General features: G+C 45.3%; 1 protein-coding gene across 4 annotated transcripts in view; it reads left to right on the top strand.

Annotated features, from left to right (window-relative positions):
• Positions 1 to 15483, top strand: part of LOC142846261 (opioid-binding protein/cell adhesion molecule) — a 1121841-nt gene that overhangs the window by 590256 nt on the left and 516102 nt on the right. For all 4 annotated transcript variants that reach the window (XM_075966471.1, XM_075966470.1, XM_075966469.1 and 1 more), the window contains exon 2: positions 3530 to 3614. In XM_075966471.1, the coding sequence (XP_075822586.1) occupies positions 3530 to 3614 (85 nt within the window). The remainder of the gene's footprint in view (positions 1 to 3529; positions 3615 to 15483) is intronic.

The raw sequence follows: 15483 nt of genomic DNA, 5'->3' as shown, positions 1-15483 counted from the left end.
CCATTTCTTACTCTACACCAGGGCCAAGCTCAGGATCCCTTGATCTCACCCACACAGTCTATCAAGATAGAATCCACTCCTAAGCATGCCAGTTTCCCCATCTTTCCTTACCCAGTCCCTCCCATGGAAACCATAATAAAGCCTCTCGGCAAACTTTTTTCTTACTTTCTCTGTATCCAGAACAACCCTGGGGATGATGCTGGGATGATGTCGCCTTCTTTTGGGGACTCTAATAATAGACTCTTCCATACAGAGCCGGTGTGCTTTACCAGTCCTGGAAACACTTAGCACATTCTTGCTCACTACCCTTCGGATAAAATCGGTATTATTTGGTGTGAGTTGCAAAGATGGAGATGTGTGGACTCAGTATTTGAACACAACATCAAAGCCAGTCTTCCAATCATGATGATAATTTATCTTTACACATAAATACATAAATATATGTATCTAAGAATGTGTACTAAGGGGCCTATCATTGTCATTGGCCAAAGCTTTTCACAAAATAATCCTGGCAAAAATTAATCATGTTTATTGTAAACATCAACTCGGCTTCTTCCCATTTAACGTATGCATTTAGCCTTAGACTCTACAAGTCCATAGCAATGTCTTACAAATAAATGGGCCATTGCCCCCAACTGCAGTGCTATAGATTGACAGACTAAAGACAAGACCTTTGCAGTTCTTTCCCTGACTCACAAGTCTGTGGGTGCAGATCATGTATTCTGTCAGCGAGACTAAGCTAGAAACCCTGTAACAAGTCAGTAAAGACCCAGTCCCTTGTTCTTTCGGTCCTCAGATGCCTTTACTAAAAAACCTATCAAGGTAAATGGGAGCTTTCTTGGCTTGTTCCTTCCCAAGCACCAGCCTCAGTGTGCGTTACTGGGGACGATTATCCTCACTTCAGCTTGTCACTGTGTCTGCTCTTTCCTGGCCTCAGTGATTTCCATCTGGAATCCTGTGCACTTTCCTCAAAGTTTCCAAGAACTCTTCCTGTCTCAAGCCACCTTTCCAGAGTTAGTGTAACAATGGCCCCGCCCTCACTCTGAGGAGAAATGAGACTAGCAGCTGTTTGTGAAGATCTGAGCGCTCTACCACTGGGCAGCTGGGATAACCTCAGAGCTGCCTCCTGACCAGGCTCCTCTGCATCCCCGCCCACATTCAAGGCACAGCTGTGACTGAAGAAGTCCTAAGCACAGGACCACACTGTCAGCCCTGTATGGGGCACTACTGGTAGGAGAGCCTTTCCAGCGCTTCATCCCAGATCCAAGCACTACAAGGCCCAGAGGATTATGGGTGCACAGAAAACTCCTGTCTGTGTAACACCTCTTCTCCCGATATGGTTTAGACTACAGCTGATAAAACTAGTGATAAGTACTCTGTCCCAGGTAAGATGTTCTAATTAAAAAATTTAAGGCTAAAAAGTGTATGTGAGCTAAGCGTTTTTACAAGTGGAATTGGGGCAGTCTTCATTTTTGCTCAGTCCCTTGGAAATGAGAGCAGGTAGGATGCCTTTGTATCCTTCAGCAACTAAAGTAATAAACACGAAGAGCTTAATGCTTATTTTTGAATTACATTTCATTTTGCCAATTGTGCGGAGCCCTGCCTAATTTAACAAAAGGCTTCGAGAAAAAAGTACAGTAGAGCAGATGCACATAGCAACCATTAAATTAGGATACAGGCGTGAGAGCCACGCAGCAAGGGGAGGCTTCTGCCAGGCAGAGCAGCAGCAAGAATAATGGCAGGCCCAAGGAAAGCTGGCGCTCTTGGGTTTAGACTGAAGGAGATGGATCTGAGCCCAGAGCAACAGGGAGATTGGCCTCTAAGAACACTGTATCCTGGAGTCCCCTCCTGACACTATTACGGTGTCTCTCCTGCGATCATAAAGCCATAGATGGATTTTTGTGAAGATCAGTCCCACTACTTTTTAGGATCGCCACGTGATTTTCCCAGCTCTTCCTTTTCACTACAATAAGATGCAAGGATAATGGGGACTATTTTACATGTTGCCTTGCAAGAAGAAATTCAGAGTTGCCAGCCAGGGAGACAGACAAGGAAGGGATAGGCTTTAAGTGTTTCTAGGTAGGCCATCAGAGCAGGAAGCTTATTCCAGCTTTTTACATAGGCCCAGGAAAGCTGTGCCCTTAGTACTAAAGCCTGGACGGAGAGATGCAGGCTGGTGGGCATTCAAATAGGCTCAGCTTTCAGGAGTGGCAAAGACAGTTCAGTTCTACAGGGCGGGGTCTGACAACTTCTGCATGGCATCGGGAAAGGAAGGTGCTAATGTCAGTTTTCAATTTGCTGCCTTCCCCAGAACTCTTTCTCCAGCCCTCCCCTCTATCTCCCCACCCATATCAGGGGAGGCAGCGAGAGGGACTCTGCATTTCCTCAGCTTGCTCTTGTACGAGGAGAGAGTGGAGCCCCTTGAGGCGCCAGGAACATTCCCTCAGGGTCCCGGCGCGGCGGGGGTTAAGGTGGGCGCCCGTGCCCCGCACCCGCGGGGATGTTCGTGCAGTCCGTGCCGCCTGCTAGCCGGCTCGCTCCGAGTCGACACCGGGAGAAAGTGGCGGCCAGGGATGCAGCTGCTGCCATGACAACCCTGGCGAGCACGGCCCGCGCGCGTAGGGGCTGCTCCCCGGAGGAAGGCGGCGCGGAGGCCGGGGGCGGCCGCTGAGCGTGGCGTCCGCGCGTCCCCGCGTCCCGTGCAGCGTCCCCGGAGGAGGCGGGGGCCGCAGTCCGCTCAGCTCCCCGCGCCCAGAGCCTTCGCCGCTGCGCTCCGCGGGCTGGCGAGGGCCGGGCAGGCGGGAGTCGCCCACCGGGATTCGGGGAAGACAGCCTCAGAGCGGAGGATCCGGGCTAGCCGGCTGCGGGTCTCCGTGTGCAACTTTTTGTCGCCTTGGGGTCCAGATGCGAGACTTGGAGCTGTTTTCTAACTCTATCCATACATGTGTGTGATCTAATAAAACATTTTCTCCTCTCCTTGAAGCAGGAGCTTTTTATGACATCTCCTTTCTGTCAGAGACACTTGCCTTCTTTGGGTTATAAACTTTTGATGCCAGACCTCTGCAGAACGCGCCCAACTGAATCTTAAAGTAGCGTCACCGAGAGAGGCAGAGAACGCACAATCTGTGACCTTCGTCCCTGCTCCTTCTTTCGTGCTCTCCCTCCCCGCGGGCTCCCTCCGCCCCAGGGAGCGTCGAGAAAGCTCTTTTTTGGATGCAGGAGGGGGCATCTGGTTCTGCTAGGCTGGAAAGCTGAGGCTGGAGCCGAGGAAGAATTATTAGGCTCCGGAGAGCCTGGACTCAGCCTCTCCGTCTCCCGCTCCCAGCTCCTGGCTTGCTCTCTCTCCCTCTCTTTGCTTTCTCCCCACAACACTTCCGGCTGTTCTGAGAGGGCAGGGGACAAGGACCGTGCTGCTGCGGGAGTTCGGGGAAGTTGTGACTGACAAGGATGGGGGTCTGTGGGTACCTCTTCCTGCCCTGGAAGTGCCTCGTGGTCGTGTCTCTCAGGCTGCTGTTCCTTGTACCCACAGGAGTGCCGGTGCGCAGCGGAGATGCCACCTTCCCCAAAGCTATGGACAACGTGACGGTCCGGCAGGGGGAGAGCGCCACCCTCAGGTAGGGAGCCTTCCTTCATCTGGGGACTGAACCCATTGCACATGGCTTCAGGGGGAGGGAGGTGAGAGAGTAAAGATGGCTTCAAAGAGGGGCATTGGAGCACGTGAGAGGCCTTTTGTAGGCCCAAGAAGTGGTCACCTGCGTCGTGTGCTTGCTGATACCATTTTTCTTGGATGGCTCTGTCATTTGGTCCTCTTTTGGTCTTTAGTCTTACAGGGAATGTTGAAGTCTACACTTGGAGCTCCATGTATTCATGGGGCCATGCCATAGCAATATTCGCAACTGTGTGGACACCCGGATGAGACTTGAGGGCACTGGCATGTACACAGTGCGTGGTTAACTAAATACCCTTGGATTTCTTTCTTCCAGGCAAGGAGGATGTGATGGCATAGGAGTGCCATCAGCATAGCCAGCTGTCTTTGGCAGAAGTGTGTGTTTTGTGTGTGTGTGTGTGTGTGTGTGTGTGTGTGTGTGTGTGTGTGTGTGTGTGGAGGGGGGGCGATGTTGGGGTGAGGTGTGTAACCTCACGATTCAAAGCTCTAGATCTCCCGTGCAAGGCCACGACCTTTTATAAGTCTGCTGAAGACATAGTCACTAAAACTAAGCCCATGCTGTGCACTTGGGCTCTGATGTAAATTACGAGGCCTTTGTGTTTTTGTGTGCTGGGGCCAAGAAGAGGAAACACGGAACGTTTATACAGCGACATCATTCCTGTGTGGGAAGCACAATGGGGAAGCTTTTTGTTTTAGCTTAATGAGTTACAGAGAATCACTTCCATGCTCCAGGCAGAGGGGTGGAGATGCTTGGAATATGAACCTTTGGGGACTGGGCCTGCTGCAGCAGAGACTTTAATAAAAATGCAGCCACCACTTTCCACCAGCTCAGCAGATATCATCTTTTATCCCTTTAATGAGGCAGTCCTGGTCCTAGGAGACAGATTCGGGGACGTCCCAGCTTAACTACGTCTCACAGTGTACACAGGGTGAATGCATTTGCCCTGCCTATGACTTTGATGGTTATGGTGAAAATAAAGCATCCTGACCCAGATTCTGCAGCCAGAATGCCTGGCTTCTGCAAGGAGAGATTGAGGGTGGGGTACCCTTCTTCCTGTTGCCTGTGCTTTTCCTCATGGAGCCTCCCAGCATAGGCTAAGCCTCTTTCCGAAGAAGGAACAAGAGCCTCTGAGACATTGTTGCTCCTCACGGGAACCCCGGGGTTACACTTGGATCCTTTCGACCTTGTGTGGTTCTTAGGTGAAGCTTCTTTTCAGCTAGTGCAAGGCCCCAATCTCCTATCTTCTGGGCCTGCACAGTACTGGGAAGCAGAACAGAGATGTCCCTTACAGACAGTATGAGTCCCAAGTGCTTCTGGCCCTGTGGGCATCCCTTAGCTTATAGCAGATGAGAGTGGGTTATCCTTAATTTGTTGCATCCAGAAAGGTTCCAAGTCTGCTCTTTGAGATATGATTTATAGGAATACACATTTTCAGGGGGCTGGTAGTTCAAAGGTACCAACAATGTATTATGTATGTATGTATGTATGTATGTATGTATGTATGTACGTACCCAGGAAATGTGGACACACAATAGTAGTAGGACGGGGTTTGGATGCTGCTATACACCTCTTCCTTTTCCTTTGTTGGAGGCAAAGAGTTCCATCAACAGGAGAGCATGTCACCAATAAATTTACAAAATCTACTCTTGCCGCTAAAAACTAAACTTAGAAACTCGAGTTTTGCCATCTGGGATGCAATAAGATAGTTCTACCAGCAGAGGGCTCAAGTCCATCTACCTTTTTCTTTCTTTCTTTCTTTCTTTTTTTTTTTTTTTTATTAGCTGCTGGCCTGTTTTCGTGATCTTCAATTCTAATGTTTAACAGCTGGGCCTGGTAATGGGAAAGGGAATAAAACAGGAAAAGCTGAATAGTCGCTTTTCATGCTTTATGGAAAACGACAACTTACATGTTCAACTCCGACTGCTGCTGGTTACCTGACTGTTGCTGTAGCTGGGTTTTAAAAGTAAGCATGTTTCCAGGGCGGATTTGGCCTCTCTTCTCTCTCATGCCTTTCCCTTGGTATAGACAAACCTATCCCCACGGCCACGTCCTGCCATCCAGGCACCTTCTTCACTTTCTCCCTCATGGAGTCTTCTCTTTCATTGCTCTCTTTTTATAGGGAGCCTCCCGGACACCCTCTTCCTGTTTGTCACTCATGATGCTTCACTTCTTCCCCTTGGCATTAATTCTTATGATTCTCTATGTTAAACCAAGTTTATTGTCTTTGTTACTATCCCAGCATTTCAAAAAATAACCGAATGCCCTATGCGGTTTATGTGACTCTCCTTTTCCTTCCAATCTGCTCTGTGAGCCAGCAGCTGTGTTCCCTTAGCAGTAAAGCTTGGTCCTCAGTTGTTTGACAGAGAGGCCCTGTTCCCAGTAAGTGAGAACCCACAGCCTTGGCCTTGGAGAAATCTATCATGTGTTATTTGGTAGTATTTTTGCTTTTTAAAAATTATAATTAATTTTTTTTATTTTTTGCAATCTCAAGAAATCAAGCTCATGGCCTTATGCGTGCTAGGAAAAAGTTTTGATCCCGAGCTCTCTCCACAGCATTATAGCTCTATGTAAAGTAACTTTTAAGTCTCCTCAAAAGAGTTCATGGATTTATTACTTAGGACTTTAGTGTTCAGTATGTATCAAGGAATTAAATGATATCCACACCTACCAGCATTAGAAAACCCTCTCCAAGGTGATTGCCCCAGTTCACACAACCTCCAGTCTGTTCCTAATTCTTGAACAATATTAGACAAGGAGCAGAGACCAGTAGGTAAAGCAGAGAAATCCAGAAGCCTAGGTAGACCCTCAGATTTTTCCTGTGACAAGTTCCCCAGCTCACAAGACGGTTGCTTCCTGTGAGAGATCAGTTTTGTTGTGACAGGCCTTTGGTTGTACAGAGAGACTTTCAGAAATGATGTGTCAAAAAAGACACTAAAGTTTTCAGCATAGATGGAAGCTCATTTGATACAAGTGAGACAATATCATCAATATCATCGTCGCTGTAACTACTTCATGGGGCTGCTTGAAAAGTAAAAACAATTATTTTAATATTGAGTTATTTTGCCTTTTTGGAAGAGAGATGATATGGAAAATGAAGGTGCTATTCTCTATGGTTGAATTATAGCTTCTATGAATCTGATTTGAATTCATTATTACAAATGGGCCCTCTTGGCCAGAATCATTTCATTACAATTATGTGCTGTTGGGTTAAAAATGTTCGGTGACTTCTCGTTAGATTAGATATGATAAGTATCTAGGAGTCCTCTGTCTGAATCAATGCCCATCTTCAGATGGGTGCCCAGCATCTGGGCATGGTCGGTTGGCATCAATTAAGCCATCTCAGCAGTAGCCATCAGCCAGCCATACCTTCTTCATGGACCACGGGCACCTCTTGATTTTCTTTAGTTCCTCTGTGCGTTTTTATTGCCCTGTTCACGTGGATATTTTGAGGGATGCCATAGATAAGTGGTTGTGCTTGTGGTAATCTGTACCAAGCAGCTGGAAAAGCCAACACAGTGGTATGTTTTGTTGTTGTTGTTGTTTGCTTGCTTGCTTTTTCATAGTAGAGTAATGCATTGCTGAGCCAGGCTTGCTGATCTGGTATTTATGCTTAATGGCTCTTTTCTTAACTACCCTGCACTTTCATTTGAAGTTCTGAGGTAATCCATTCAGAACAAGCACGTGAGGCTTAACTACTGCCAGAGAATAATCTGGGCCGAGGAATTTCGCCAAAGCATCTGGGACAGTGGAACTCCCAAGGACAGTGCGCTGGTATGGAGCAGGGTGCTTTCTATGTTGTGCAACCAATGTCAGCAGCTTGCTCTTTTGCATGCATTAGGACAGCTATTTGGTCTTTTGAACCATGCATTAAACCCGTGTGAGTTAATGTTGAAGGTTCTAAAGTTAGGGGTTATGTCAGTGTGAGGTAGTTATCTTGATCTGGGAAGCTGAGGACATGAAAAGACTTTCCAGCAGGGATGGTCCTAGAAGGAAGCTCCTTCATGGTGGTGATAACCTGAACTTCTGTTGGAAAGGCACTTGAGAAACTTTTGAAAATGTGCACTTGGAGGTTAGGATGAAGCATGGATGAGCCCCTACTTTCACCCTCAGGATGAACTAAAAAATAAAATTCAAATGTTAGTCTCCAAGACTAAGAGAAGCAACATCTTTGGAGGTGGCCATGAATACAGGCATTTAAAAGTCTCTTCCAGTATTTCTCGAGTAAGCCAGAACTGAGAACTACTATCCCACAGGCTTTTTGTCTTATAATATCTGAGCAAGGCTATGTTCCAGGGTCCTTCCCTTACACGGAAACATCTCTCCCATGGCACATACGTGTCTCATAGCTATACCAGTGCTCCAGAAAGAGAAGAGCTCAGGTCATGTGTACCTCTGATAGACTCTTACACTATCTCACACTGACTCTTTGATTGTGCTCAGTTCAGTATGTTCATGTACATAAGGAACAATTTCTGCCTATCTACAACATTAGATGAGAAAAAGCGTGCCGAGCTGTTCTGTTAACATTAAAGTCATATGTATCCTTGGTGCACATCCTCCCATATTCTTAAACCATCTCTGAATTACTTATCTAATAAAAAGTACACGCTGTGTAAATAATTGTTGTTACCTTGTGTTGCATAGCAAATAATGACAAGAACATGTTTAGTATAGACACACTTGATTTATTTTTAGTCTATTTTATCTATGGCTGTTGAATCTATGGATGTCGAACCCACAGATATGGAAGGCGGATTACATGTGCTAGTTGCTACTGAGACTAAATGGGACTCCTTGGTAACAATTGATGGCATTCTCAGCTTAATCCTGTTTTATCTTGTCTATCACCTCCTCCTACACCCACACCCACCCACCCACCCCCCCCACACACAAACTCATTAGTCTCCTTTCGCTTCTGCTCAGCTTCCTGCCTTCTGCATGTGGTCATGAACTGCCCTCAGTTGACTCCCAGTAACACTTGCTGCAGACCTCTGCCCTAACAGACATGCACTGTGGACGTGTGATGTCTTCCTGGGTGGTTGCTGACAGGCTGTGCTATGGTGGAGTGCCTTTTGTATTTGTTCTGTACAGATGCCATGGTGAGTACCAAGGATTAAAAGAGCAAACGCAGTTCAGGGCTATAATCCATCTTAGCGGGCCCCACCTCTTTAAAGTCTTCTTACTGTCTCATATCTGAACAATGTGGCTATAGGACACTCAAGGGCAACACTCGGAGATCTTGGGAACCTAAGGGATTTTGGATTCCAATCAAATCACTCGCCAGAGGACACAGGTATATCCACTGGTGTTTCAATATGATCTGAAACCCTGCGGAAGTCTTTACTATCCCCCAGGGCAAGACAACAACAGGCAGCTGGGTTCAGAAGACTGTTCTAGCTGCTGGAGAATACATCTGGAAAGAAGGCAGTTGGGCCTCTGCAGAGAGTCACAGCAGATAAACAGGACAAAGGTGTTAGTGGCCCTGCTGTGGGTTGGACTATGTTACAAGGCTGCCCTGGCCTGGAAGAGCAGGGCTGGACTACATACGTGATAGTATGACAACCCTACCTGATGAAGGGATCTCTCTCCCACATACCACATAAATAAATGTACTCCAAAGTCAGAGATGGATGAAGGTGTTGGAAAGCACAAAATATGTGGACTCGAGGCTTCCTGAACAGTGTGGAAAACTCAGCCACTATCGTCTAGGCTCCTTAACTACTTATCTGGCCTCTTTTAGAAGATTTGGCTGCAGGGTCCAGTTTAGCTCTGCCTGTACTTGCCTTTCTTTTGGCTTCTAGTAACGGACTCTGACCTTGGTCTTCTTCCAGTGTTCACCATGTGGGTAGCAGCAAAGGTGATGTAGTGTGCTGTGGATCTGATGAGATCTGGTAGTGAGACGCTGTAGAAGGAAAGAGTCAAGTCAGCTTTAGTTGACCTTCCCAGTAATGACTTTTCAAATTACTTATTACTAATAGGAAGCTGACTTCCCAATCATGAAATGAAAGAAGAGAATTAGTCTAAGACATCAGCAATGATTTGCATTACCTATTAAGTTAGAGATGAAGCATTAATCTTGATATATATATATATTACGGATACACACACACGGACACGGTGCTTTATAATTGTTTATTCTTTGTTCTTTGTTCAGGAAGATACCTTTGCTGATGTATGTAATTAAATAAAGACTTGAGTAGAGTCTATGTTAGTTATTCTTTGCATCTTGGCTCCTTTGCAGTCTTGTCCTCTCCTCCAATTACTCCTGTTTATACCCTATTATACATCAAAAATTATATATACAGTTTTATTATTTTTTTTGAGATTCCATAAAATGAATAGATTCACCCTCACTAACTATTCTTAGTCCCATTTCCCATTGTCCCACTACTTCCCAACTTCATGTCTCATTTTCTTCCTTCCTTCCTTTCTTTTTTTTTTCTTTTTGGGACAGGGTTTCTCTTGCCTTGGCTCTTCTGGAGCTCACGCTGTAAACCAAGCCAGCATTTAACTTACAGAGATCCACTTGCCTTTTCCTCCTGAGTGCTGAGATTAAAGGTGTGCACCATGGCCTGTCCCCTTTCCTTTTTGTTACTAACCCATCAATCCAGTTTGGGTGTAGAGACATCCACGGATTGACCATGGGATACGCCCTTAAGGAAAACTTACTGTCCTTCCTCCAGAAGCCATCAACTGTCCATAGCTCCTCAGTTAGGGTGCGATTTGTGACCCTCTTCCTAATTACAGGACTGATCCTGTGTGGTTCTTGTGAGTATCCAGAGATGCCATGAGCTCATGAGAGCAGTCCTGTCATGCACAGAAGACACAGTTTTGCTCTGGCCCTCTCTAACCCTGGCCATCAGTGTCTTTCTTCTCTCTCACTCATGGTGGTCCCTGAGCCTTAGGGAAGGGGGGAGTGACACAGATGCCTCAATAAATGGATGAGAACTCCAGGAACGCTTATTCTCAGCTTTCATCCACCATGAGAGTCTGCATCAACTACTGTCCAGCACATAAACAGATGCCTCTGCTGAGGACTGGAGAAACATTTACAGAAGTATGAATGTAGACAATCGTTTGACACTGTGTGTGTTTGGCAAAATAATAATAGTAGTTTTACCCCTGGTACCTGTGAAGTTCCCATGGTTTGAGACCATGGGGTCTTGACCATATTTTCAGTACCAGGCTTATGTTTCTTCCTGTGGCACATCCTTTAAATTGAATCAAAAATCATTGGCTACCCTAAAATACCCGTATCACTACTGTACCCTCACAGGTCATTAGTGTAGTTCACAGGGTTAATAACAGGGAAAGAATATTGATGATTGCCCCCCTCCCATCGGCCTACATAGCACTCTACCCCAGTACTATTAAAGCTAGGTAGCAGAGAGGAAGCTATCAACGTGGTCGGTACCAACTTGGGTTCTCCCTGTCCGGTGACCAAAGTGTGTGGTGTCTTCAGCAACAGGGTCTTCCCATCACACTGTGGTGAGCAACTGAGAGCCATAGCAATAGCCTGTATTATTTGGGGGAGTCCTTGGAACACTCCTGATCAACCACTCAAGAGCAGGTATCCCACACCTGGCTCTGGGCTTTTTGTTTGGCGGCCTATGGCCAGCGAGGAGCACTGTCCCACGTGGAAGGTCACTTATAGACAGATATAGTCATTTACAAAATAGTAGGTTCCCATATGGCCTTTCCAGACTTCTTTAGTGTGTTTATGCCTTTCCAGACACCTTCTCCTCCTCTGCACTCTCTTCTCTCTCCATATCTAAACCTTTCTCCCATTGTTCCCCCTTTCAGCCTCCCTACCACCCATGTTATACTCCTCCTCCTCCTTATGTTCTATGCTGCTCAGCACTTGTTCCATCAGGATCCTGCCTCAGTTTCTTGGCACAGAAGGTTAGCTCAGGACCTGGCCATGTACTTCTTTATAGGACAGAGACCAGATTTGCTTCGGAAAGGCCTTTCTGTTGCTTCTCAGTCAGTATATCTTTTCCACCCAGATCCAGAGACTTGAGGAGTTTTCCTGAAACTATAGACAAGAAAAAGAATTTCCTCTCTTTCTTAGACTCATTGGGCAGAAGGTCAGGTCATCTGCATTGAGCTAGGGGCTTTACCTGTCTTTTGTCTGATTGGGAGGGTCTCCTGTGATTCGTGATATTTAAATTCCTCATCGACATTCATGTAGATGTCAACATTCCTTCTGTAGCTGGAAATGGTTCCAACAATGAACAGAAGGGTAACTATCGGTGGGTCAACCATGCTGTCAGAGGAAACCCTTGGCTTCGAACCTGCTCTACATGGACTATTCTGTAGTGTGACCTAACACAGAGTATGAAGTACCTCAAAAGACTTGAAAACTAAAACAAAGTAGCAGGCCACTTCATTGGCAAGAAACAACCATTGGAAACTGGGAGGAAATGAGTGATCCAAAAATACAGGCTCAAGAGAGGGAATTTCTTTAAGCCCTAAAGTACATGCCATTCCATATTCTTCCTTCCATTTTTATATTCACATTTTAGTTTAAACCATTAAAGCTGTGAAGACAGCCACAGGGCCTCTCTGCACCTTGCCACTGATTCATACCCTAGAGAAAATTTGTGACCCATTTTAGCCTCCTCTTCCCTGGAAATGATACATTTTCCTTAAATTAAAGAGATGCAGAAGGACTTGACCTGGCTTCCCATAAAAGTACTGATCAATAAAGTTTTTTTTTTAAAAATTGGTTTTGAATATTAAACATTTTCAGTGGATCTGAAGATTTATGGTGTCTCGATTAACCAGGTTTCCAATACATTATAGGAACAAAGAATGTTAAAAGGGGTTGTTAAGTCTTCCAGCTAAATCCCCAAATATATTTTAACTCATAATTACCTCAAAACTGTATTCTAGTGGTGAAGAATAATATGAAGTAATGTTTTGTAGAAGCAATTATGGTAAAGATGAAAAAACCAATACAATAATTTTCTATTTTTTTGTTAGTGCCAATGTAGAAGAAAGGTGGGTACAATGAAGAAGAGAGAACGTGGAAACAAATTCTCAAAGATATTGCGGAATACATTTAAAATGTTTGGGAGTTTGAATATTTTCTCTACTGATCCAGATTTAACTTCAAGATACAGAGCTGAAATGTAGTTTGTCTGTTTATCCAGGCATAGATTTGTCATGAAGAGTCTGTGGTGATTAGTGATAGCTGACAAATATTAACAAAGTAGGGGAGACAAGAGATATAATCGAGAGGGTCAGTGATGAAGAGCAACTCTAGAGGACCAGAATTCAATGGCAAACGCCCATGTGGGGCAGCTCGTGGCTACTCCAGGGTGTTTGATGCCTTCTCTTGGCCTCTATGGGCACCCACACTCTCATGCACACAAACCCTCCCGACACATTAAGTGGAATTGAAAATAAAATAAAATTTAATACAAGAAAAGGGAATTGAAAGGCAGAAATGAACATAATGGAAAGACACAAAAGAGCAAAAGATATTTTCTTTGTTGGAATCAGCTAAGATGTAAAGAAAGAGAAAGGATGAAGGCAGCTGTAAGGATGGACGAGGGACCTAAGATAGAGTTACAGAAAAATGATAGAAAAACCAAAGGAAGAAAGAAAGGGGCCAGATAAGAATCAGTTGCTGCCTGACTCTTGGGGCCATGGAGATACATATATGCTGGATCCAGTTTGTGCAGGCACCGGCAGAGACAAAGACACTCCACAGAGAGATTTAGGCTTCAGCCCTTTTGAACCCCACTATCTCCCTGCTGCCCCACTGTTAGCATAATCCCTTTCTTGCCATGAGTCCTAATCAATGTTTAACTAATTTAGGTTGGATCCTTCTCTGTCACCCAGCGTTGTCCTTCCAGAATCCCTTCTCTGAGCGACCATTTCCCTTGATTCTTTTCTCGCCCCTCACAAGGTTTAGATGCTTTCCAAAGATCTCCTTGAGCATGTTCACCTAAGTGTTCATTGTGCAGACCACTTCATGGGAAGTGGAAGGCCTTCAAGTTCCTATTTGCTCTGTCCCTCCTCAGGCCAACAGTTCATCTCAGGTGTATGGCTTCTCTTCCTCTTGTCTACACACACCACCCAGGAATGACATCCTGACATGAACCTTCTTGCTCACTCTTCGGCTATTTGGAGCTTCCCAGGTGGGCAAAATGGAGTCATTATCTGCATACGCAGGAAATTGAGCCCACCAGGTGTTATATTACGGTGGCTTTACTTCCACTGAGATACTGACTATTAGGTATCCTCTGTATGTGCAAGGGATTACAGTTCTCAAAGTTGCTTGTTATCCTGTCTGTAAAGATAGTCCTCTTGGGCTGAGGATGCAGGACAGTTAGTAGATGTTTGCTTGGCATGCATAAAGCCCACCTTTGATCACCGGCACCATATAAACCAGATATAGTGGTGCCCATAATCCTAGAACTTGGGAGATAGAAACAAACAGATCTGAAGTTCAAGATCATCAGCTTACATAGTGAGTTTGAGGCCCATCTGTAATATACGGGAAGCTGTCTCAAAATAAAAATAGAAACAAAATAATCAGATGTTCCCCTTCCTAGGTGCTTCTCCCATACCCTATGTTAAAGATATTATTATCCTCTATTTCTCTTTATATCCTCAGTTCCCAACACAATACTAATGCATAGTTGGTGTCCTGATTGCTTTAAAAACTGAATACTTCTCCTTTCTGTCCCTTTCAGTTCCTTGTCCTTCACACAGGCACCTAAGCACACATGCAGCACACAGACATCCCACATCTCTGAGAACCTTCTCTTTCTAATGGAGATATTCTCACCTATTTTGAATTGGGAAATCATTGAAGTTACAAGCAGAGTTTCTGGCATTTGAATTCTAGTTGAGATAATGATCTCTCCCTACATAGCTGGTATTTAACTTGTCCTGTTTCCTCCTGCTTGTTACAATTGCAGTGTCTGTGAATTTCACAGTTCTTCAAGCCACTGGCAGGAGAGTTTGAGGAGCTGCGAGAGAGGTATGCCTGCTGCCTCACTATTAAAAAACTTGCCTCCCAAAACGCTAGCCCTTCCCGCCCCCCCCCCCCCCCGTGCTGGAAGTCTGTCTGCACACATGGGGGATCAGAAGGCCAAAGTGAAAAATCTCAGAGGGCATCTGGGATGAAGGGATTTCATACACATTCCCTTGGCCATCTGAATGCAGCTGCCTCTGTAACAAGCCCCACGGTGACATCCCTGCCTGTCTCAGCAGCCCGTGTGCTCTGCACCTGTGCAGTGGGAACAGTTTATAGAATGCTCTTGATTATATGCTCTGTTTTACAATCGGCAAGTCAATGGGTGCTTAGCGAAATGCAAGATAAAGTATAACCTCTATCAAGAGGTTAAGAACATCAGCTCTACAGTCGAAAGACTCATTCAAATCCCAGCTCTGCTCGTTCAGTAATGGCTGTATGTGGTTGGACAAGTGACTCAATTTCTCTAAACCTCAATTTCCTGATTAGAAAAAAAAACAGGGACTATATATCCACTTCACTGGGTTATTGAGAGAGAGACGATGGCCTTGAATTTGTAAAGAGCCTAACATCTGAAATTGTAGCAAGCTCACAATGAACAACAGCTTTAAAAATTTAAAGACACAACCATCCTTCTTTATTTAGGAAGACTGGCTCTTATGCAGACTGGAAAAATCTGTGGGTTTCATAAACGGTGCAGTACTTCCATGTAACCTACGCCCATCTCCCTGTATAGTTTAAATTGTCTCTAAATTACTCATAATTCCTCACACAATGCAAATAGCTGCTATGCTATCGTGTTTAGGGAATGATGCCAAGGGAAAA

The sequence above is a fragment of the Microtus pennsylvanicus genome, chromosome 3 (assembly GCF_037038515.1).
Source record: "Microtus pennsylvanicus isolate mMicPen1 chromosome 3, mMicPen1.hap1, whole genome shotgun sequence".
NCBI lineage: Eukaryota > Metazoa > Chordata > Mammalia > Rodentia > Cricetidae > Microtus > Microtus pennsylvanicus.
The sequence above is the reverse complement of the archived record's forward strand: the minus strand, read 5'-3'. Positions and strand labels throughout refer to the sequence as shown.